General features: G+C 37.4%; 1 protein-coding gene across 8 annotated transcripts in view; it reads left to right on the top strand.

The window, feature by feature from the left end:
• The window catches only part of grip2b (glutamate receptor interacting protein 2b), a 287,364-nt gene that overhangs the window by 235,741 nt on the left and 26,311 nt on the right, over positions 1 to 25,312 (top strand). For 5 of the 8 annotated variants that reach the window (XM_085274681.1, XM_085274679.1, XM_085274682.1 and 2 more), the window contains exons 3-15: positions 1,355 to 1,490; positions 1,670 to 1,815; positions 3,193 to 3,279; positions 3,898 to 3,973; positions 7,439 to 7,584; positions 8,049 to 8,196; positions 9,392 to 9,561; positions 13,612 to 13,767; positions 14,484 to 14,636; positions 14,729 to 14,915; positions 20,479 to 20,624; positions 21,937 to 22,017; positions 24,893 to 24,956. In XM_085274681.1, the coding sequence (XP_085130807.1) occupies positions 1,355 to 1,490; positions 1,670 to 1,815; positions 3,193 to 3,279; positions 3,898 to 3,973; positions 7,439 to 7,584; positions 8,049 to 8,196; positions 9,392 to 9,561; positions 13,612 to 13,767; positions 14,484 to 14,636; positions 14,729 to 14,915; positions 20,479 to 20,624; positions 21,937 to 22,017; positions 24,893 to 24,956 (1,696 nt within the window). The remainder of the gene's footprint in view (positions 1 to 1,354; positions 1,491 to 1,669; positions 1,816 to 3,192; positions 3,280 to 3,897; positions 3,974 to 7,438; positions 7,585 to 8,048; positions 8,197 to 9,391; positions 9,562 to 13,611; positions 13,768 to 14,483; positions 14,637 to 14,728; positions 14,916 to 20,478; positions 20,625 to 21,936; positions 22,018 to 24,892; positions 24,957 to 25,312) is intronic. The other 3 variants (XM_085274680.1, XM_085274686.1, XM_085274684.1) reach the window with 1 other exon arrangement.

Below are 25,312 nucleotides of genomic sequence, written 5' to 3'. Positions count from 1 at the left end.
ATAACTGTGGTGTGAAGCACTTCACTGATCCTGAGTGTTGCCTGAGGGATGTACCTAATCTAGGCATCTATCACACAAAAGCTTTATCTCATCTGCTTGTGTGTTGATGTGTTTTTGTGTATGGGAATGCTTCTGTGCGCTCATGGTGTATGTAAATGGTAATGATACAAATAGACAAATGGGAAGGCAACACCATGTCATGACAGCTCTGGGGTTTTAGTTTACTTATTACTTTGGTAAAGGCTTATTCATCTCCCAAGATTCCCCTGGCTGTTTTGAACCAAATTCCTTAGCCTTTTCATGAACCTAGAAAGTCTTACATTTTTCTTACTCATGCCATTTTTTTTGACCAGTAATAATTACTCCCATCATGACTTAACCAAACTCAATCGGCCTTATATGTTTTAGAATACCGAAAAAAATGACACAACTTCAACTCACTCTAAAAATAGTTTTTTTAATAAGTGTTGGAATTTTGATGGAATTCTCATGAATGTTGTGTTTCTTTGGTTCATGGAGTAGTCTATTTAGGTGTTTAGGGAATATTGCATTAAGTAGTTCTTCTGCATTACACAGTTCTTTTGTCCTCATGTTGAAAAAGTCAGAGTGGTCCACCAATCCTTGATCCTTCTTTCAGAGGATTCATTAGAGTTTTAACTGTACATAACAGCTATTTCGAAGTTAATGAAAGTAACATTATTGGTCAAGAAAATGTAGTATATTTTGTGGACAGTTTTTTCAAATAATTATACTTACTAAATTATTTGTTTGTTTGCTTTTTTGTTTGATTGTTTGTTTAATAAGGACAGTTAGAGTTGCAGATTCTGTAAAATATAACGTTTTAGCAGCAAAGTATATTAGGTGCAGTGTTGATTACTTTTGTTAATTTCTCAGCTGGAAGTGAAAATTGATCTAAACTTCTGCTTTCTGCTGGTGTACTTTAACCTTTAAAGACCTTTTCATCCCTGCCAGGAAGTCTTCAAGTGGAGTGACAACAAGAGACAAAGGGCACTCCTAATTATCATTATCTGATTCTTATCTTGTCTGAAATTCACATTACGTTTTAGTCATTTCAGCTCTTTTAAGCCAACACGAGATCAGTGTCTCACTCAAGGACAAACAGGAACAATTGTCTTAGTTTGTTTTTATCTTTTAGAAACTATTAAAGCTTTAATCCAGGAATTGGAATGAATGAACAGACACTAACCACTTATTCCTCTCCTGTATTTTGTATGTTTGAGTGTGGCTACATATGTCTGTGTACACATCCCTGTGTGTGTATTGGTATGTCCTTCCCTCTGCCTGTATTGTGTGTGTATCGTTTTTATGTGCGTGTGTGTGTGTGTTTGGTTAGAAGCTCTGCGGGGGGTGACTATGGTGGAGCTGGTGAAGAAAGAAGGCAGCACACTGGGCCTCACCATCTCAGGAGGAACTGATAAGGATGGAAAACCACGTGTATCAAACTTACGACCTGGAGGACTGGCAGCCAGGTGAGTGAAACACAGTCAACCTCTAAGATGAGGATGAATACATAGATTCAGACTGTCTTGCTATTCAGCAATATTCTGTACCATAAATGGGTCATTTTATAAAAGGAAAAAGAAACATGTGGTTAAAGCCTTTCTCATTTGTGCAAGCCTTTACATCTTTTTGTCCCTTCTTTGTGCAGGAGTGACCAGTTAAATGTTGGGGACTACATCAAATCCGTGAATGGGATCAATCTGACCAAACTGCGGCACGAAGAGATAATCAGCTTATTGAAAAATGTAGGAGAGAGGGTTCTGCTGGAGGTGGAGTATGAACTGCCCCCCACAGGTATGTATTTGTACAGCTAGGCTGGTTGTTTCTACGTGATTTATAAAGTCGTTAAGATATGAGTTAGTGATGTCAGTAAGGTCCTATCCAATATCACATTAGAAATTGCCGGATACTGGAATGAATATTGTAATTCTGAATAGAAAAGTAAATGTAAATGACAGCTAGATACAGACAAAACCCGCATGTCACCCCAAGGTCTCACTATGTATAGTATATACTACTTCTTCATTGATACTGAACATTGGCGCTAGATATTGATACATTTGTTTACTTGCTAAGAGACAGCTCCTTCATTCATTTAAATGATTAAACTCTTGGCACAGTCTCCTGTCTTTACTGTACTTCTCAATCATAGGGATTTACTGATAGTCATTTTATAGCTTTAGATTATTTAACGTTATAAAACTTTGTCCTGTGTCATCTGAACAATATTTATACTGCTGGATCTATTACACTTGTCTATTTTATTTTATCTGCAGCACATGCTGAGGAAACACACACAGGAAAAATTATTTCATTTGAACATGTCCACCCTGTAAAATAACTAAATGAAAAGATTTGTTGAAAAGACATCTGTTCATGTCACTGAAAAGATTCCCACAAAAAGACAAGCTATTAGTTAAATTGGATAGAAAAGTAAAAAGGATACTTTTCCTCCTCAACACCTCTCCAAACAGCACAATACAAACCAAACTTTCTTACAAGAAAGCAGTGCCAAATGTTGCTCTACCAATGCGCCCTACGGACTCCCAAGAGGCCTGCTCAGCTATACTCACAGTGCAGCACACAATGTGACATAACCCAATTAAAAACAAAGTCTACATGAAGCTATATAGATGATACAAATGAGGGGGTTTTAATATTTAAAAGGAAAAATGCTCTATGGGAATGGCATTTAACTAGATTATTTGCTGAGAAGACAACTTTTCATTTTTCAACCAAATTGAGCTGTATAGTGTTGTATTTTGATAGGCTGTGGCTAGCTGAATAGATTTGCCTCAGAAAACAACACTGATGGATGTTTGAACCTTCAACATCTCTCTTCAGAACATTATTTTCATTTTAGGATATTTAATTTTACGATAATAAGTGTAGTTTTTAAGTATAGAAATTTAAGGGAATCCTGAATTGACACTCAAATACCATGCATAGTTTAATACAGGAGTGTTTTTGTTTTGTTTTGTAGTGCAGTGTAATTGAAGAGCATTCAAGTAATTATTATTGTTTAATTGTTCTACATTAAATATCAGTGCTCTAATGTCATGATGTAAACTTCAGGTTATGCTGATACATTTTAATTGTGCCGGATTAATCCCTCAATTCTCTTTCTTTCTCTCTCTCTGTGTTTCTGTGTGTGTGTTTCTTGACTCAAAGCACCAGACAGCACCTCAGGGGTTATATCAAAGACAATTGACATCTGTTTGCACAAAGAAGGGAACAGTTTTGGTTTCGTCATGAGAGGTATCTGTCACTTAAAAAAAGCCCATTACTGTATGTTTTTTTTATGGTTATGCACTTAGTTAGAAGTAACATATTAGTGAAATGGTGTCATCTACACTACATTGAACTGTTGGCAATATATTGTACAGCAGCTGTTCCCATATTTATTAGAAAGGAATTTTGTCTATGCTTAGTAAATATATGAATAAATTAGTTAATTATACTACTCATTCTACTGAGAGGAATATTTTTGAACTGCCACCTTGTGATGGTTGTAGTTTGGCAGTGTTTCTCTACTTTGTTAATGTTAACCTCCTAGGACCTGGCATCCACATATCTGCACATCACATTTTGGGTTGTCTAGACCAAAAAGAAAGACAACATCACTCCCCTTGCTTTGTTTTTGTCGGTTCATCTAAATTTGTATTTAAAGATCTGAAGTTTACATTTTAATATTCGATTTTCTCAACAAATGATACATTAAAAGCATTTTAGGATAAGGGTAAAAAAATGCTGTATCACATTTTTATTTACTGCAATGTAGATAAATAAATAAGTAAATATTAAGCTGATGTGGTATTTCTTTGTAATGTGTCTCCAGAATTTAGTGTAAAGAGCTTTGCCCTGCTCCTCTTACAGGCGGTACCCATGAGGACTGGCACAAATCACGCCCTTTAGTGGTCACCTATGTCAGGCCAGGAGGCCCAGCAGACAGGTACTGAATGCATGATTAAACAAGAATAACTGGCACACATGTAGGTGATGAATGGACGAATAGACTGACAATGAATGGAAAATGGTAGGGCCATTTTCCTGGCATGGTTTGGGTCTGCAGTGTCACTGCAAGCCAATGCACTTGGTCTAAGTGATGATACCTTTCTATCCTGATAGCAGTGGTCTCTTCAAGGATGGTATAGCCCCCATTCATCCTGAGGGGTCACTGAATGGCTTGATAAGTATAAAAATATATGAAATGCATTCTATGATCTCTGCAGGCACTTGATTTAAAGTCAGTTGAACATCTATGGGAGACTTTGTGCCGTCTAGTTAGACTGTGTTCTCCAATACCTACAAAACACACCAAATAACAGAATATCCTTTCTGAGAACGGTATCTTATCCCTTAAACAGAATTACAAAGAATCACTACCAAGGTGCATTTAAACTGGCGGTGCATAATGGTGGAAGACCTGCCATGTTGGATTTTCATTTATGCCCTTTAATGCATTTGCATTCACACATATGCATCAATATGTGTGAATGCAAATACTCCAGCACAGTTACACTGACATATCTAAACAAACATAAAAAACACATGCAGTGAGACCCAGAAATAGAGATTATTTAGTCATTTTGGAAGGTGAAAAGGGCAATGTCTTCCCATTAAAAATAATGTCTGGGAGAAATAAAAGCCAGACAAGAAGTGGCCTCCATTGAGTGTAAACTAGCAACACCACAGCTCAACCCATTCCCGTCGGGAGTCTGGGAGATTTGTCTGTGCCTTCATGCGAATAGACCCCAAGGATAATGGTGTCATTTCCAGTGACCGTCACTGGTATGTCGACAGTTATGTGTTACTCATAGCTGCAATGGCATGAATCATCGTATCCTTTTAATGTTGTCATCATGTGTCTGTCTCAGGCTTGATGTTTAAGTCATAATACGACATTTTCATATACATGTCAGCTTTGCTACTGTTTAACTGATCTCACACAGTAATAATTAAACCATCTAGAAATAGTGTAAATAATATTGTTTTAGAAATAAAACTAATTTCCATGTTTAAAATGGATATAGATATACATATACAGATATCCATAACTGTGATGGCCAAAGAAAGTCCACCATTTATAGAAAGTCAGACCTCATATATTCTGGTGGAGGTTTGTTTGTGAGGTTTTCTTTCAAACTGTTTTTAAAGTTAAAAGCACAAAAGTCATTAAAAAAGACAAAAGAAAAGCAGTTTTGTTTTTCAGTCGGTGTGCTTCAAAGGACTTCAGTTCAACGAATTGATTGAATGTGAAAATTATGTGATTACAAGTGAATCACTGAGCTTTAAGAGTGATCTGCTGTCACCCACCATCATTAAAACACAAAATAGGAAAGCCATTTATTACACAATAAGGACCACTGAGCCTGTTTTAGAGGTTTGTAATAAAGCAATATCTTACATCTGATTGTCACACATCAACACTAGCATTAGGCAAACTTCAGCACCCAACATTTCCAATTTTGAAGAACATGATTGACTCAGCTGTCCCTTTTCAACAAAACATTGGAATATAACCTTCTTCTCTGATCACTTAGCAGATGCAATCATTTCCTCCTAGAAATTCGAACTGTAAGTTGCTATTTTTATTCTGACAGGTCCTGTTTTGAGATTGCTCTGCAGCAATATTTAAAGCAGATGCAAAAGTGCCAAAGTACTAAGCTTGAGTACTTAATGCCTCGTCTTTCTACTGATTAAGATATTTTACAGTTTCATTTGATTCATAAGGGCTTGATTGTTGCTGTAAATCCATCTTAGATTTGTCAAAGCGACTGCTGACCCATCAGATATATAATGATGTTGCCAAATTGGTCATTTGTATATACAGAAGTGTAAACCTTCATCAAATAATCACACATTACACGGCCTTACAGACCGACTGAACCTTCACTAGTTCACAGACAGAACTGGCAGACCAGGACAAAGATTAAAGATTAAATTCTTACTATTGAGTTATTTCACCCTGAAGCTCATCTAATACCGTTCTAAAGAAAATCGTCTTCAAAATGTGGGTCAGTCCTGGGGAAACGAATGAGATATTCATGCTGTTTTATATCCCATTTATATGCCAATTGGAAAAAAAAAACTTAATCCACAGCACCATACAGTCCCAGGAGTGTCTACATTTTTAGAATTACCCAGTGGGAATTAAAGTGCCTTCTCTGAAAGTGTTAGAGATCCATGGTGTTTTTTACAGGACCACAAAGAAACTGCTTTCACTTCATTGTCAGATACAGATAGAAAGATACCCTGCAGGTCTAAAAACAGGTTAAATATCAGTCAAGTTCTAAAAGCTTATCTGTTTCAATCAACATATGGTAGAACCTTTAAATTTTAAATTTCCTGAAATTTTCCTGGAATCACCTGTTGGTATTGTACCTTTTCATGTGCTTATCCGACACCCTGTATGTACCATGTATGTTATTCTGCACCAATATTGAAAACCGATGAAAAATGTGTAAATCTGTCAAGAAATACTCCTGTCACATGGAGTAATTCCTGCCACAATAGAGCCTTTGGGTTATAGCTTAGCTCGCATCATGTTGAAAGGCTTCAGGGCAATCAGCATCCTGTTTGAAGACATCTGGCTGGTATGATTACAGCTCAGTGTTACTCGCACTCTGACATCAGCATAAAGCATCTATCAGTGCTCTAATGTGGCGCACTGCATTAAAAATTCAAAATGTTACACATCCATTTTTGTGGAAGTAAAAAATTGCCTAAACGGTCCTCCTGAGTGCCTCTAAAAACACAGAGGATCTCTCTGTATAAGTGTTTTTTGTTTGTTTGCTTTCGTTGTTGTTGTTTTTTTAACCAGGCACTGAAAACAGACCAACATTTTAAATGCTGAAGACATTTCATGCTGTTTCCATGTGTGTCCTTGATTTGAAATGAAGGTGAATTTTTACTGCAAGTCTCAGACAGATAAGGGGAGAGAAAAGAGGATGATGAGATCACAAGACAATATTGTGGAAGTGAAAGTTAGGAGAAGAAAGAGGCTTGGATCTAGCTGGGCAGAAAGGAAATGAGCAAGATGAAGAACTAAGTTAAAGAACAAACAGGGCTGAGTGGAAGGAATGAAGAACACAGAATATGTTGGGGAAAAAAAGGGAAGGTTTGGCATTTGATATTTCGTCATTTTTAACTGACATTATATGCTTGCTTTTGCAATATTTTCCTAGCGACACAAGATAGGCAAATCTGAAGTCAGATTGAAATAGTGATGGTAAAAGGAATAGTGAAGAAGGACAATAAACTGTTGATGTGTTAAAATTAAACACGCTAGAATTTTATGGAAGAAAGAAAGCTGGAACTACATGCAAATTGTAATGTCCAATCCCTGTCTTCTGTAATCACTGTATCACAAAATCCAATGTCATTTTTTTGGATGTGTGTGCGTGTCTGCATGCAGAGAAGGTACCCTGCGCCCTGGCGATCGTCTCCTCAGTGTGGATGGTGTGCCACTACACAACGCAAACCACAGTGATGCTCTCAGCGTGTTGGCCCAATGTGGCCAGGAAGCCCTGTTCCAAATTGAGTACGATGTAACTATCATCGGTGAGTCCACATGTAGACACACAGACATATGCAAAAAAAAAAAAAAAAAAAGCCAAACTAACAGAGAGAGACACAAATTGAAGCTTGCAGCAAAAGAAATTTTTCTCAAATGCCAGTGAAATTTAAAAAAATGTTTTTTTGGGGTTGATTCTTTTGTTGTGATTGCTGTTGATGTGTTGGCATTTTCTGCCACCTCACGCTAAGGTCTGCCTCATTTTTCTGGGTAAAACAGCTCAGTTTAACTTGCCCGAAAAGCACTGCAAGCAATCCCCTGCTAATCATGTCTGGTTATATTTTCAAGGACATATATGCTCTTAAACTTTTTCACTGTGCTGTTCTTGGTGAAACAGATATTTAAGGTATTTGTACTTTGGTAGATTACTCTAAGATCATTTTAAGACTGTAAGAAGCAGCAAGCAGTAAAAGGTCAAATTATTAAAATAACTTCATTCTTTCCCGTTCAGACTCACTGGCAAATGCATCTGGTCCACTGTTAGTGGAAATAGCCAAATCTCCAGGAGCAACACTAGGCATCACGCTGACTTCAGCCAATCATCAAAACAAACAGGTCATTGTCATCGACCGGGTTAAACCTGGCAGCGTGGTGGACAGGTATGTATCTACATGCTACTCATTCTCCAGGCATTCTCAGTGTTTAAAACCCACTGATGTCTTACAGACCCACAGGAAGTTTCCTTTGGTGTGGGAGCTGTGATGCCCTAGACAGTGAAATTAGTGCAACCAGCCTCAGTCTAACTTATCATATGTAAGAGAATCCTTGGTGTCACATTTAAACATGCTGGCTAACTGTAATTTTTCACTAAACAGAGTTAATATTCTTAGAAACACAACTGGTATGTATGTGTTTGCATACATGCCAGCTGTAGTTTTGCCTAGATTTACCCTTTAAGTTCTGAGTGACTTTTTTGTTCTGTTAGCTGTCAAACTACAACAGAGGATGAAAGAAGCTCTGAGATGTTTCAGATATTAAGACAACATTGTAGCTCAGTACAGTTTAAATCCACAGTAAGTACTTCATGGACAGTTTTCACTCTGCAGAACTGTTTCCTTACTTTGTCTGTCTGGTTGGTTTGTTTGATGCAAAGTTACCATTAAAAGAATATTATGTATTGGAATGCTACAAAAATTATTTTCTTGAGAACAGGGCTAGTGCACAAGAATATATAGTTTACACTTTTGCAAACATCTGTCAGCTGTATATTTCTCTTTTGTTGAAAAATGGTGGACTTTATAGTTTCCCCTTCAAGATCTAATTTGATTCTGCTGTTGGATTACAGATTTGCAGTGGTTGCATTTATGTTTACAGCATATCCTCTCTGTGTAAGAAAGACACAGATAAACACACATAGACTGTGTCCAACCTTATAACTTACACAGACATCAGAAGACGGGATATTGCTTTCAGCTCCAGTCTACCTCTAAAATATACATGAAGCACTTGAACGCTGTGTCAGTGCTGAAATGAGTACTAAAATAACCTCAGTCAACAGGACAAGTTGACTGCAGAGGTCTGTGCTCTGGCACTATTCATTCCCACATGATTGCAAAGTCAGTTTGTAAAATCTAACCCCTGTGTGAAGAGCAGCGATATCATTCTGACCAGCACGGCAGCATGCCGTTGTGAGCTAAGCAGATTAATGTGTTTAGCTTATATACTGTTGGCAAAAGAACAAAAAAAAAAGCTTTTCTGAAACAGAATGGAAGCTATTTGTGTTCTGTTTATTTATCCAGTGTATTGTGGCGATAACATTTTGTGCTTATTCTCTTTTTGTCTCTTTTGTATTAGATGTGGAGCACTGCATGCTGGGGATCACCTGCTGTCTATTGATGGGACATCAACAGAGCACTGTACGGTTCTGGAGGCAACACAATTAATAGCAAGCACAACAGAACTGGTTAAATTAGAAATTCTTCCCTCGCATCAAACGAGGTTAACTGGAAAACAGCATGACACGGGTGAGTGTAACAGCTAGGGCCATCAGATTCCCAGTAAACTCTTTGGTTATTTTAGTAATCAAAATTTTACAGTTTTATCTGTCAATATTTTATCTGTCATTTGGGTAAAGTTAAAAAAAAAGCCACTGGTAATTATGGAACAACCTTGTTAAATCATAATGATTCAACTCTGTTTGCGGGCTCAAGCCTCTACTATGATGGCTGATGCTGCCATCTTTTCAGCCTGCTGCATTGCTCTTATTTGAATAGGTATGACTCCTAAAATTGTTAAATTGTCTTTCTACCCATGCACAGCTTTGTTCATCACTCTTCATGTGTAGTATACCTTTGGAGCCAGAGCTTCAGAATCACTTAATCACTTAACAGTTTATTTATTTATTTTTAATATCACTTGCTTTGTTTTGTTTTTGTTGCATACATGTTTATGAAATTAAGCAGACATTTTTTGCCAGAGCATGTTGTACTGACATTTAACAGCAGGAAACATAGTTAGATAGCAGTATTTGTAATATTTAGCATGACAAATGCTAATTATTGAAGAACAATGACCATCTGTGTATTTAATTCCTGGTCAGCTCTGATTTGGCAGCTATTAAGTCGGATTCCAAAAAAAAAAGCAGAGTAAAAACCACCAAGGAGAGTTTGTTTAGTCTTCGCCACAATTAAGTCACCTCATGCATATTTAGCAAATCCGAGTAGCAAAAAAAAAAAAAAAAAAATCCCATTCATTCCGATGTCTTTCAGCCTCTTTTTTTAATACAACTCTACTTGAGGAATAATTTGGCCGCAATGGCAACTTTGTTCCTAATTAGCTCACCCATAGCCAAGTGATGGCTTCTCATCTGTGACAGAATTGGTGCCAATGGATTTAGAGGGGAAATCCGGATTCCAGTAACTAGTTTTTTATCGTATGTTCATGTGTTAATGCTTGCAGCTGAGGCTGCTTAAGTATGACAAGTGTACACATCACACTCACACAATGAATATTGTTAATAAATAGAAACGCATCACAGTCAACACGATCCTCTACTTGTAGACGCTGTATAGTTTTATTTTGTTTTTCCCCAAAACCTTTTTAAAAAAAATCTTTTTTGTTAGAGGAAAATCTTTAATGTGTTTCGGTCGATTAGAGATTCCCAGGAGAGGATGACAGAGATGGGATTAAAGCAACGGCTTTAAGACCGAGAAGAAAAACTAGATATTCTAGACTTGAACTAAACTAAAACCTTTCCATTAGTCTATTTTCAATAGAAACTTTTGTGTGGTGGAAGATCGCTCTCAGCATGAAAACAGATGAAAAAGTGAATGCTGAAAAGAGAAATGGCACATGAATGAAAAATAGAGTGACAGGGAGTGTAAAGGCAAGATGGGATTTAATTAAAGTCATTACACCTCTCTTCCAGCTGTCAAAAACTGCTTACAACCTCCTCCTATCCGTTGTCCTTTTCCTCTCCTCTCTTCTCTGCCTTTGACTTCTCTTATTCTCTACACATACCTCATCTCAGAAATGTTCATCTCCTTCCATTTTGAAATTATTTTCTAGTGTTCCTCTTTGCTCTTTTTCTCTTTTATAGCTCTGTTGTGTTCTGGTATTATTTCTTGGAGTTACACGTGTGAACACAGCACACACAGACACACTTGTTCACTCGAAAGGTCACCATCTCATCTCATTTGTCTGCAAGAAGCTAAATTTATTTTTTTCCTTCTTCTAATCACAGTTTTGTGACCGCCTTTGTGTGTACATGTGTGCATTTGTGTGTGTTAGGAAATGAACACAGCTCATTAGGATACTGATGTCCTTGCAGCAGACCTTAAAGCCAGCTTGCTGCTGCCTTATTAATAGACACTCTGATGAAAGGTTTTGCAGTTGTGTGTGTGAGTAAAGTTTCAGTCGGTTTTCTTGCCACATAGATTACGTTTGGTAAATCTAGACACAAATGTGTCTTAGAATGTTCTCATGTTTTGTGTATCTTCTCATAATATATCATGTGTAAATGAGTATAAGTGTTAATTCAAAGTGGCTTTGTTATGTGTCTGTTGTCTGTGGGCATTTACAGTGTGTGTTACTGCTGCCGTTCCTTGTCAGAAGGACCGTCTCTCCGGTGTGTTTCACTGGACATAATGACTTCATTTTTACCCAAGGAGGATTAGATGAAAAAATGTTTCCTCATTTCACGGATCTCACCCCGAGGTTGCCCAACACTTCCGCTCCTCACACGTCCTGCCATCAGAGTAGTTTAGATAAAAGGCCTCACACGTCGAGGATACAATAGCTCAGCTGGATGGCTGTGACAGCACAGAGTAGCTTCGGATAAACTTCAGAGTTTAGATACACGAGCGTAAAGGGGAATTACACACAAAGCTGTGTAGATTGTCAGGTTGTCAGCCTCGATTGTATCATTAAATTCTCAGTGGGAGTTTCCTCAAAAGAGGTTTTCCCCCAAAACTGAAGAAATGCGAATTTCTAGCAGATGACACAGTCAACTCATTTTTTTACTTTCTCCATAATGCAATGGGTAACAAGCAAATAGTCACTGATTCAATTCCCGACACAACTTGTCTTTGCGGCTGCGTCAGAAAGGGCATCTGGCATCTGGATTCCGGATTCTGCCAAATCAAACATGTGGAGCCACCTGTTGTGCTCACCACTTGTGACAAAGGGAGCAGCTGAATGTAGCTTAGAGACACTTTTTCAAGGACCTAATTAAGTGACAGTGAAATTAGTTTGGATTAAATGCAATACAGTAAGGTATTGAATTATATGTTGTCATATAATAGGTATTTTTGGAAATATGTTCACCTGATTGGTTGGTATGTGAGTGTTAGTAACCCAAAAAGTTTTATATCTCTTTTAATCACAGTTCAGATGAAATTTGTTGTAGAGTTTAACTGATAAATGAATGAATCAAGCTGAAAAGTAATGTCATCACTGCCTTAAATACTCACAGCCCACTTTGCTGGGTACATCTGTTGAAGTGCTTATTAACACAAATATCTAATCAACCAAACATACGGCAGCAACTGAATGCTTTGAGGGATATAGACGAAGCCAAGACAACCTGCTGAAGTTCAAAGCAGGCTTCAGAATGTGACAGAAAGGTGATTTAAGTGGTTTTGAATATGACATAGTTGTCAGTGCCAGACGGTGCCTGATCCTAGTATTTCAGAAACTACAGATCTTCTGGGATTTTCACAGACAAACATATAGGGTTTAAGTGGTAGATGTGCTGGTGACATTTGAACTACTCTGTGCAGTGGTTACCTGGGTGGCTATGATGTAGGGTCGATTTGCCCCTGGTAGGGTCAAAGCAAATTGGTCCAGGGTGAGCGGCCAGGTGAGGTGAGAGTTACAAGATCTCTGTGAAGAAAACATTGAGGTCTAACGACACGTCAATCAGTATCAGCCTAAAAGATTCAATCCATTGAGGAAAAGTAGATAATGCACAGCTAACTAGCTAAACAGCAAGCAGTTAGAATGGTTTTAATATGAAAAATATACAGATACTGTCTGTGACAGCCCATGGCAATCAAGATTACATGAAGTTCATGGAATGTGTGCTCTGTGTGATCATATTTGGATGAGACACGGGGCAAGACAAGCTGTACACATAACAGGAAGACAGCCATAATGAGAGATATACCTATTATATAGGTTATAGATGAGTTATTATGTCTGAATCTCTAATTCACAATTTTATAAATTGCAATTCTGTAACATCTGCATTAATTTCTCCTTATCAGTGATCACAATGGATGATAACTCACCTTCTTGGCAAATAGCAGACATGGTAGGGTACCTCCTACCTATATCTGTGACAATGATTTAGCCTGATAGAAGCCATTTAGTGGGCTGATAGCATAGGAAGAGCAATGCTACATGTACACAAAATCTAGAAACTTTTAATTTAGGTTCAGACATTTGAATTTTGTTATTATTTTATTATTAAAATTATGTAAGAGTTGGTGTAAGGTTGGTTTAGCCTACACCTAGCCATTGATTTTAGAAGTATTAAAATTCAATGCTCATGTTTCATTGCATGTGTTTTGCAGTCAAGGTTCAGAAGTCGGACCATCCCCACTCCTGGGACCCTTGTGTTAATTACTGTCCCCCTCCAAACTCCACTCTCTGCAACACAAGTTCGACCCTCAATAAATCGTGGACAGCCTCTAACAACAACACAATCAACAACCTTGACTACTGCAAGTGTAAGAACACAAACACAACACAACTTGGTACTACATAAGTAAGACCAGAAATTTTTAGTAGAAGTCTAAATTAAGCTGTATGCATTAATTTAGACTTCATTGCCGAATGGTATTTGGCTTATTGATGATGGCAGGCAATGTCTGTGAAAGGGTAAATGAGACATCAAATGTATGCTGCCCAGTGGAATGTATATGTAGTGTTGTTTAAAAAGATATATTTTAAAAATCTCTACATATTTTTAAGACTATTTAAAGCATGTCTCTATGAATTCTCATCTTGTGATTTAAAGATAAGCATCATAGGCATATATTTTAAATATACGTGGCATTGTGCAGTGCAGTGTCTTTGGTCATGTGGAAATATGACAAGAAAACTGGAGGTTTCGAAAGAGGCCCAAGCAAGCACAAGGAGAGCATATACATTTCTCACCAAACCCAATACCTTACAGCTGTGAGACAACACTGCTAACTACTCAGCCGCCATGCTGTGAAAATAAAGCACCAAACAAGAAAATTTTACCTGACATATCCATGTTTGCGGTATTTAACATGTGCTCTTTGACTCTTTGTTTTCCTTTTCCATTTCCCAGACAAAGAAAGAGATTTATTAGCATCTACTTCTTCGGTTTTTTAATTTAATTCTTAAAAGTCTAATTTATTGCTCATGTATTGCAATATTGAAAATAGACTTCTTTTCCCTCACTCTTTTTTTGCAGCTCTTGTATCAGCCAGTTTCTCTCCTGCCTCTACAACCACTTCTGGCCCCAGCAGCCAGAGCTCGAGCACGTTACCCAGGCCCACTGTTCCCATGAGTCCCCGTAATTCACTGCTTAAACGGCGGCAGAGAAAGAAAGAGCATAAGAGCTCCTGTAGGTTCCATCTCCCTGTGTCTTTGCATGATGGATCTAATTTCCCAGAAGGGATGAAACTAACTGTAATTTATGTGTCTGTGTGTTTTTAGTGTCCCTGGCCTCCAGTTCGGTGGGTCCAGGTGGTCAGGTGGTTCATGTAGAGACCAGTGAGGTTGTCTTAACAGGTGACCCACTGAACGGCTTTGGTGTACAACTACAGGGAGGAATATTTGCCACCGAAACGCTGTCAGCACCACCACTTATTCGATTCATAGAGCCTGACAGCTCTGCAGAGAGGTGAGCGTGCATGCTGACCCAGTCATAAGGATGCACGTTTGTAGCATAAATTAAATCTAAACTACAATAACTGTCATCTGTAGCTTTTTCACTGCAATATCAAATTTAGTCTGACTTTTTTTCTTTTTTTTTTTGGCACTACAATGTCAAAAGTCTTGTTTTTGTTTCCCTGCTTTGTGATTCACTGCCCCACCGTCATTGTTTTATTTCTGGTTCCCAGCTAGCCATGTTTCCACCTGTGTCTGTGTCTTTAGTCAGTCTTTTGTGGACATATAGTCACAGGCTTTTCTTGTGTTGCTAATTTGTGCCTCTGAGTCACTTCCATTCTTTGTCTTATCATTAACCCAAAAATCAATTTTAGTATGCTACACTGTTTCAATTCCAAAATGCATCTGGAAGAGAGAGGACAGAAGTGGCTTGTCAGAAGGGATATATAGAAGGTGCACAGGTATATCCTTTGTGCAAGTGTTTTCAACCTCATTGTCTATAAGAGGCATGACACACAGTTGGCATATACAAACATGATGGAAAGAGGACTCTTCAAATAACTCATTCCTTTAAGCAACAATCCTGTGTGGAAATAAAAATGAATAAAAAAAAAAACTATAACATCTCACATTGTCTCATCTTGTGAAGTTGAGTAAAAGTGACCCTACATTAAATACAAATCTGCCATAAGCACAGTTATATCTGAGATCTGAAAATACAGCAGTAGTTGGACTATGCAAGTACTTAAATTTATATTGTGCTTTCCTAGTCTTAGTGATTCCTCAGTGCTTCTAATTACACTTTAACCATACATACAGACATTATTTTATTCCATCAATATTAAGCACCGCACCTCACACCTGTGGGCAATTTAGAATTACAAGTTAACCAAACTGCATGTCTTTAGACTGTGGAAAGAAACCAGAGTAGCCAGAAGAAACCCACACAGCCCAGGGAGAGCATGAAAAATCTACGCAGAAAGAGCCTTGCTGGGAACCTTCTTGCTGTGAGGTGACAGTGCTAAGCACTGTATCACCACGCCACCCTATTTCAGATCTCATGTCTATTACAAGGCACCACCCTTCAACACACCCTCTTTCCTTATTATGACTATTTTAGATTCAAGATTCAAGAGCTTTATTGTCAATACACAGTATACAGGTACCGAAATGCTGTTTCACCCCAAGCCCCCCATGGTGCATTTATAAGTATATAAAAGATATATCTCCAAGAGATATAAAACTAGGATTTACAAATAAATAGCATGTTAAATTTCGGTAAAATTAAGGGATAAAAAGGTACTAATTACAAACTATACAATGCTATACAATACTATAATGCTAACTATACAATACTAAATGTACGATAAATAAAGACAGGGACAGAAACAATACAAAGTGGATTGTGCAGTAGGTATTGAATACCAGGTTCAAGTTATTGTCCGGATATTGTAGACGAGACAGGACAAAGACATGTGCAAGATGCAAAATGTGCAAATATAGTATTATTTAGATGTGTGTTCAGTAGCTATGGGACTTATATGCACCATATTTTATCACTCCTATACTGCTTTGAGATTTCCACATGATATTTCAAAGACTAACTAGTGCTTGTCTCTGTGGAGCAAATATGGTAGCAACATGGTGGCAAAGTCAAAGTATCCTTTGAACTCTGTCACTGTTTCGTATAAAATACACCCAGACATGACATATAAAGTTTTAAGATTCCTTAAAACCACCTTTCTTATTAATTTGACCCACATTGGTGCATGTAAAAACTGTTAATAGACATGGGTAAAATATGACCTTTCCTCACAGTTACAGTGTAGTAAAATTATAGATGTGTAATTTAAAAACTTTGTAACAGGATGTTCACTTGTATTTGTGTAGTTGTACAACAACTGTACAAATGGCCTTCTGTTTGTTTGAGGACAAATGCCGACTTTAATGTTGCATTAACAGAGTTTTAGTTAGCTTCCCTGTGTGTGTTTGGATGTCAGTGTTAGTGTGGGTGGGTGTGTTAGACTGATGTTTTGGTGTATTAGCAGCTCTTCTTGGCTCTGTATTATGTGTGGGTGTTTAAATGTTTGGAAGAATTTCTGTGCATGAGTAGGGTTTTTTTGTGAACACTGACATGCAAGTGTGTGCGTGCCCACAGTCTTCTGCATGCTTGTGTCTGCTGTTTCTCAGTAATTTGTTCACAACTTCATTTAAGTCTCTGTATGAATTCTTAGTCGTGTCTGGATCATGATGCTGTGCTTATGTCCGTGTCCATTGATTGATGTTGATGTTTCCATCATATTAACAGCTTCTGTAAGTGCTGGGTGTGTTTCGGCACCCTGAGGCCACACTCCCTACTCCATTAGCGCCCACACTAACAACACTAATTAGCTAGCTTCCCTTTGCCCACTCTGGAGGAATCAATAAGTACCTTTCTTTCCGCTTGGCAGTGTGAATCCAAATAACCCCCTTTACACCACCCCGAATTACAATTATCCACAACTTATAGCCTTTAAAACTGTACGATTTGTGCAGCAGTGGTCTGTGGAGCTCTTTTTAAGGTTTTAACCTGTAATTATTTTCCTTTGGTGCTGCGAATGCTGGAAGATTTGTTTTGTAAATGGTAGACCATTTGCCATAATTTAAAATGTGTATATTGTACCACTAAAGGTTTCTATATTTAATGTTTATTTTTGAAAAAGGAAGGGGCCAAAAAAAAAAATCAGACTATTAATAAAAGATTCAAAAAGCATAAACCTAGTTATGCTCCAGTAATTTCTTGCCTTATTTGGCCCTTTTCCCCAAAAATGATAATGGCATAGAGAGTAATATTAAGACAGCAGGGAGCCACGTTATCTGCCTGTGTACACAAACCACCATGAGAACTCCATACATACAGATTTATGTAAGGTGGAGTGTATTTTACATGTTTTAATATAATAAAAATACTAAAATTTTAGTCGTACTTTCAAATTTCAAGTGCACAGTCAACTATTACAATGGAAGATTGCATAGTGATGAGCAAACAGAGAGCACTAAAAACAGAAAAAAACACAGCAAAGTAAATGTTAAACAAACAGCCACACAAAAATGGGTCAGTTATCAAACAGCAGTTTGAAGGTGGATGTTCACTGTAATAATTGGAACTTGATATTGTTGCCAAATTTAGAAGCAGCGTGAGTCTGACAAAACAACTATTTGTATCCTAATCCCACTTTAACTTGTTTAGTTCTGCACATTTATAGTCCTGATGATGACGGTTTGTCTGGGATTATAAATATGACTAGTTGTTGTTAAAGTAACTTTTATCATTTGGCTTCAGTTAAGGTTAGAAGATGAAAATTAAATTATTAGTGTAAATTAATACGACAGCAAGGCAGTCATAGGGCTGCACTAAACAGAATGAAAAAAATGAGACAACGAAAGCGAAGAAAGGACTTGGGGTTCTTGAACAATTAATGGGAAATGGAGGAGAAAGAACGACAGGAATGAGAGCTATGGCAGACCATTTTATCCTCGGTAAATCATAATGAAGATGTCTGGCTGTATATTAATACAAGTCACCCACTCGTGGCTTAATGGAAGATACAGTGCCTCATTTGTGCATGTGTGTCACATGAAGGAAAAAACCTAGATGTCCTGGAAATCTATAGGGCACCAACTACATTACAGTGAGGCCGAATTAAACGGAGACAAAAACATTTCATCTTCATTTTCTTCTGTCAGATGTCACCTTCGTGCAGAAGTGGATAACTGTTGTAATAATTTCATTGCAAGAAGGAACATGGCTTTGGGTCAATTCTAGGAGTTGACATTTCACCCTTAAGCCACAAAAGTTACCCAAAAACACTCCATATTTCTATTGTTTAGCCAGTTTTGTGTTTCAAAGTCACACGTTTAAGCTACTCAAATATTTACCTTCCTTTGCTTTTCTTAGCCACACATTGCATTTGTTTTTAATTTCTTCTGAAGCTCACTGCATGAGCTATCTTATTCTGTTAGGCTGGAGTATTATAGTCTGACTCACAGACGGGGATCTTCTCATCAAGTTTTTCCTTCCAGATCCTTGAAAAGCAAGAAAGCTGGAATTGCTTTAAGTCTGAATAAACAGTGACATATTAATAATATCAGAGGATAATATATCAACAGAAAAGGCACATGATTCCTGAATTTAATAGTCACAGGTAATGCGCTTTGATTTAATTCCAACAGTCGTTTATTTAATGAGCAGCCAGGGTTGGTGTATTTTGGAAATAATAGCTAAACAGCAGCATAAAAGCCACAGTATCTAAAAATAATGTGAAATGTAACACAGTGGGGAGTCATAAGCTTACGCTCCTGTCATCTGTCTGTAAAACGAATTGAAGGAGGGGGAAAAATTCCAGATAGGGCAGCTACTGACAGTTAGCAAACATAAATGCCTGAATTTTTATTCTCCCCTTGGGACCAGTTTGACCCTGGAGGTAATCATATTAAATAGGCATAGACAATAGCGAGACAAACAGGCTTTATTTCAGGCAGCAGGATCTGACAGCTTGTGTGAACATAATGCTGAGTGTGGTGTACTGCCTGAGTGAGCTGATGTTTGGAAAGTTCTTGAAACCGTGGTCTCGCGCTCCAGTAGATCGTCCTTGTAAACAAATAACTGGAGAACTTTAGTTTAGTTGAAGCCACTCCAAAATGACAGGTTTCCTCTCCATTGAAAAAACTTCTCTTCCTTTTAAAACCCAGCAAGATGTCAGTCCTAATAGTGATTACAGTTTATCACAAAAAGGTGTCTTGCCTTATGGAAACGTATACTTTGTTTTTAATCTCATTGTTGATGATGCATGGATATGAAACACAGGGAAATGAATTATATGTAGAGTTGTACTACATGCTCATATGTATCCTTGTGATATATATAGGAACAGGACCAAAGATTTTAAATCTTTACTTTTACATTTATGTTTATATTAATCATTATATCAACCCCAACCCTAATTCTGAGCTTTATCCCATGAAAATCACTAAATACATTTAGTACTCTTGTAGGTGAGATAGGTTTGTTGTTACCATTATTTGTGTCTTTGCAAAGTTTCTGTCAGAGTACTCTGTGGACTACTTCTTCATATTTAAACCAACAGTCCAGAGTACTTTAAATCCATTCAGTGTGAGACCAGAATTTATGAGTTTTGTTTTAAAAGCAAGAAAACCTCATTCAGATTCACACTGGTTATTAGTTAATACTACCAAAACTTTCTTAGCACAATGCATGTACATGTGAATGACAAATCAAAGAGGAAATGTGTTGTTTATGTGTTGATTTTTAGTCTTTCTGCAGTTTTGTAAGAGTTTTTTTTTTTTTTTACATCCTGAGAGCATCACAGAAAACTGAAAAAGAGAAATCATTTTAAAACAAAAACCTTACTGGAAGTTGTAGATAGGGGAGAAACTATTACACACTTTGCTGCACTGGTAAAATAAAATGAGGGCTGGAGAGTTTTTGTTTTGCTTTTTCCACTTTTTTCTCTGCAACCTGTCAAGCATGGAAGCATTGCTTTTCCAATCACTAAAGCGTCTTGATTTTCTCTTAGGTGTGGCCTGCTGCAGGTAGGAGACCGTCTTCTGTCGATCAATGGAATCCCCACAGAAGACGGAACACTCGAGGAAGCCAATCAGCTCCTCCGAGATGCTGCATTGACCAATAAGGTCACACTGGAAATAGAGTTTGATGTAGCAGGTTTGTAAACTTGGCAAAACGTTTTAGACCTTATACCATGTCACACATGCACCATACATATTCCTTGCTAATTTGCGAAGCCTGAAAAACGTTTTCACAAAATAGAAAGACACCTTTGTGTTCTTTAATAGCTCCCATTTAAGACATACCTTTGTTTAAAAAGCACATATAATCTCATTTTCACAGACTGGATATACTGGTGAGATTCCTGTGCTGTGAGCTTTTGTGTTAGCACAGGCAGGATTAGACAGAATAAATACAGCTCTTCACTGCAGAGCATGGCACCATTGACATGCTGTCAACCCCTGTGGAAAGTATGAAGAGTTCATTCAGGGTCTTTATTTCTGATTTCTCTGTAGAAGAAAAGTCTCAACAGATTCCATTTTGGAAAATGTTAAACTCGGATTAGGATTACATCAATCCAAGATTATTTTTTAGGAATCAAATTACATTAAATAAATACAGTGTAGTGCTTCTTTTGAAGGGAATCTGTTCAGTACTATAATTTCATCATTCTAGTAAGTGAAGGCTGAATGACCTGCTTTCTTTTTTAACTTTGATATAATTTTTCAAAAAGTCATTTTTGTTTTTTTGTTGTTATTCATAATAATGATTCAAAAGAGACTTGGTAAAAAAATACATGTGTAGTATAATGGAATTATACATCCAGGCATGTACTTTTACACCTGTAAGTGTAAAAAGTCCTTGTGAAAAAATAAAGTACTGTGCAGTTTAGGTAGTCAGTGGGAATTTTCAAACAATTTAAGTGTTTGATTGAAGTCTCTGCAGTTATTAATAGTAGCTTTTTCACTCATTGAGTTATATGGCTAGCAGATAATTTGGAGGTAAAGGATGCTCATAACTAACTCTATAAATTAAAAAGAATAGATTTATTAGATCTACTGATAATAACCCTAAATTTGGGTGGTAAGTATTCACCCAGTGTTATATTTATATTGGTTTTTGTTTGCTTGATTGTTAGTGTGTTTTCCTTTTTAACTACTTTGAGTAGATCTGTTTTGTTGTCTGCTTTCCTGCACAAGCTGTTCAGGAAATTAAATGACCTTTTCTTGGTGAGCGAAACAAACTCTAAAGTAAGAAACAGATCCAAGTAAGGAGTCAGAAAGCCTTACGTAGTTGCTGTGCTTACAGTTTTAAAGGTGTTTTACTGGTAGAATTAGTATTTACTCCTGTAGGCAAACAATGAGGATTTACAGTCCCCGTTTGCCATGTAGGAGAGTATTATCTGTTTCTTTTTACATTACTTGTTTCTCTGGTTATGCTTAAGTGTGTGTCTGTGTTTTTGTTGCAGAATCAGTGGTGCCAAGCAGTGGTACTTTCCACGTCAAACTGCCGAAGAAAAGAGGAGTGGAACTGGGGCTCACCATCAGTGGTAGGAACACACACACTTGAAACATTTTTCATGTGATCCACTTTTTGTTTTGAACAGCTGCTGGCAGAATGTTTAAAATTCATTCGACCACCCACATGCATTTTTTATGATAACAAAGTCTGCAGAGAAGCTAAGCTATAAATTCCAACAATGTTTATTAAATGCTGTAGATATTGTTTGTCTTTCTGGTGCCACTAGCATTACACTGTGTGTCCAGCATTTTTTCAGTTAGAGATAAGTCACTTAGTTTCAACTGAGGAAAATCTACACAAAATCTCTACAGTGATGTTTTTGACCAAGCTTTGAACTTCACTTCAATGGTCCATTGTGGAGAAGAGACAGTTGAGAGGAAAAGGTATACTTTGGATTCCATCTCCTGATTCTTCCAACTTCATCTATGATCATAAGCTTTAAGTAGCGACCAAAAGAAAGAGATCCTAAGTGATCAAAATCAGTTTTCTCCATAGATCTGTTGGGTTCAGACACCACACTGCTATGCAATAACTATGCATGCAATTATCAGATGGACTTCAAAGCAGAAAAACATGAATGACTGCTCACCTGTTGTTTGTCTATGTTCACAGCCTAAGACATAGCCCTGCATTAGGGGACAGGTTCCAAAATTTTAAGGCGGGCTCGCAGTAGAACTAGACCTCCTTTTCATCAAAAGATGAAGTAGTGCGGGGATTTAATAAGGATGCCTCCTGGGTACCTTCCTTTAGAGATTCTCCAGGCTTGGAGGAGATCCAAGTGTAGACCCAGAACTCACTGGGGAAAATATATATCTCATCTGAGCTGGAGCATCAGGGAATCCCCCTGCAGGGAACTGTAAAAGGACGTCTGAATTACTGATGAGCCTGGTGCCGCTGCAGTAAAGAAAAGAAATTGAAGCTAAACTTTGTGGCAGCAGTTCGTAGGTTGATGTTAGTTTGAATTCGAGTGCACAAGGTCAGGGTTAATTTTTCTAGTTTTTGTGAAACACATTTCTCGGTATCATTAAATATACTATGAGATGAACAAAAATACTGGCTATGAGCTACCCGCTAACATCAATGGTCAACCTCACTGTGTGTTAAATAAATAGGAGTAAATTTATGTTGCAGAATCCATAGAGCCTTTCCAAAGTTGATGTTCAAAAAGAACACATGGGCGCAATGATCAGTGGTCATGTAGTGTATACAGTACAATGTCGCCTTAAACATTTGTAATCAAAAATAAAAGCACACACTTGCGCATTTACCCTGCAGACTTGGAATTATTCTGCCAGTCAAAAGTGGTTATTGAGAAAGTAATTCATCACACGCTAACTGTATCTGTAAAGCTTTATAGCACAGTTTTCATTCTTCACTGGGAATGACCTAAATTCAGTGTTTAATTATACCTAGCCTGGAATGTGGGTATAATGTAGTGTTCCACGCTGTATTATTTTAAGAAGCATTAGCTCAGTGACAGGCAAAATACTGAACCTGACACATTTTTAAATATTTAAAGAGAAGATAATTGAAGACGGCTGGGCCCCAGCAATTTTGCTGGAGGTTGTGTGGAAGAAAACAAGCAGGCAATGCCTATTTATTTTTCTTGTCCACTATGTTGAATTTCTTTAAAGAAAATATGCACTTTTTATGTCTAGGATTTTGGGCCTTAACTTAATATGTTATATATTTTTTAATGGTGATGTAAATCATTGTCTGTGTTTTGGAGTAAATACTAAATCGAGGTGTGATATCTGGCTCCTAAAGATTGTCTTGACTGCCTGTAAAAATGCTGCCATTAAATCCTCAGAGTAAACCTGCTTTTGTGTATCTTTTTGGCGTTGCCAGTTCCACATGCCCCTTTGTCCACTCAACATGATTGGGGGGTACTGAAGGAGATGCAGCTGTGAATGTACTTTCTTTTAGTCTCTCTTATTTTCTCTCTATCCCTTCTTACATTAGGCATCAATGCTAAAAACCTTGTGTGCACCTTGTGTGTATCTGCACATGCCTACTATGCCTGCCTCTGATGTTTGCTGATACCAAGTGACATTTCATATCCCTGCCACACATTTGCATTTAAAAGTGCTGTATATATATATCGTGTAAGAAAAATAGCTGAAGACATAAGCACCGCAGAAACAGTGCAGCTCTCTTAAGTTATTTCTGCAAACCAGTCCTACAGGATAACTGAGAGTATACTATAGTGTAACTATAGCGAGTCTAAGCGCATAAAAACATTTTTGTCCTTATTTCAACTTTCCTAGCTAAAGAGACAGGATGTTTGAGCTATCATGTAAATCAAATGTCCAAATCAAACCAATTCTCTTACCTCTGGTCATTTTCAGCCCTGAAATGTGGGATTTTATTATTTAGTTACTCCCTTGTTCTTCAGTGACATTGTAGTGATGTGTTATAGTTGTAACCATCTAAATAACTAATGATAATAACCTCAAATTAAGTTATATTGTCACAATTCTGATGTATGGTGTATATAAAATGGTATAAAGCAGGTTGTTCCTTGGCCGCATTTGAGACAAGAGAATGGTGCAATGGTGCCACCTGCTGAACAGAAAATATTCACAGCTAGCAAAGACATGGAGCTTCTGGGCTCACGCTCAGAGAGCAGGGAACCCAAAATGTTGGCTATTGTGACAAATCTGCGTGCAGGCAATTTGTCCTGATGGGATTAAAGAGGTGATATTAGAGGATGGATGGATGACTGTACAACCTTAATGTTACTATTTATATTGAACTGATTATTATTATTATTATTATTATTATTATTATTATTATTGTTGTTGTTGTTGTTGTTATTTTTATTTGTTGACTGACATGTTATATTTTGATGTTGTTGCTGCTGTTCCTTCTAAATCTTATTATGGTTTCATCTACCTTAACAGCCAGTAAGAAGCCAGGGGAGCCTCTTATCATTTCTGACATCAAGAAGGGGAGCATGGCTCACAGGTATTTTTTAGGGACTAGTGTTATATTCCTTTGTAAGGACTGCATGTTTCGCTTTTTTTTGGGGGGGGGGGGGGGGTCTGCCACCTTAAAAAAAAATTATTTTCAATTTAATTTTGTTCTGGGGTTTTTTTTGTTTGTTTTGTTTTCTGTTTTTGAATTTATATCCATATTATAGTTCACTTTGTCCTTGTGTTTTATGACACTTGTTACAATGTATCACCTTCTGGGCTATTTTGTTTTGTTTTTAATCTTAGAGTAAATTGCACACTAAGAACTAAAGGACACCAGACTTTACTAGTCATGTGTGTTTCTCTTGTTCACAGTAATACACAGTTACAGTGATATGAGCTTTAACA

The sequence above is a fragment of the Mchenga conophoros genome, linkage group LG5 (genome assembly GCF_057382185.1).
Source record: "Mchenga conophoros isolate Kocher_MC1m ecotype Shallow Benthic linkage group LG5, M_conophoros_male_GT1.1, whole genome shotgun sequence".
Classification (NCBI taxonomy): domain Eukaryota; kingdom Metazoa; phylum Chordata; class Actinopteri; order Cichliformes; family Cichlidae; genus Mchenga; species Mchenga conophoros.
The sequence above is the reverse complement of the archived record's forward strand: the minus strand, read 5'-3'. Positions and strand labels throughout refer to the sequence as shown.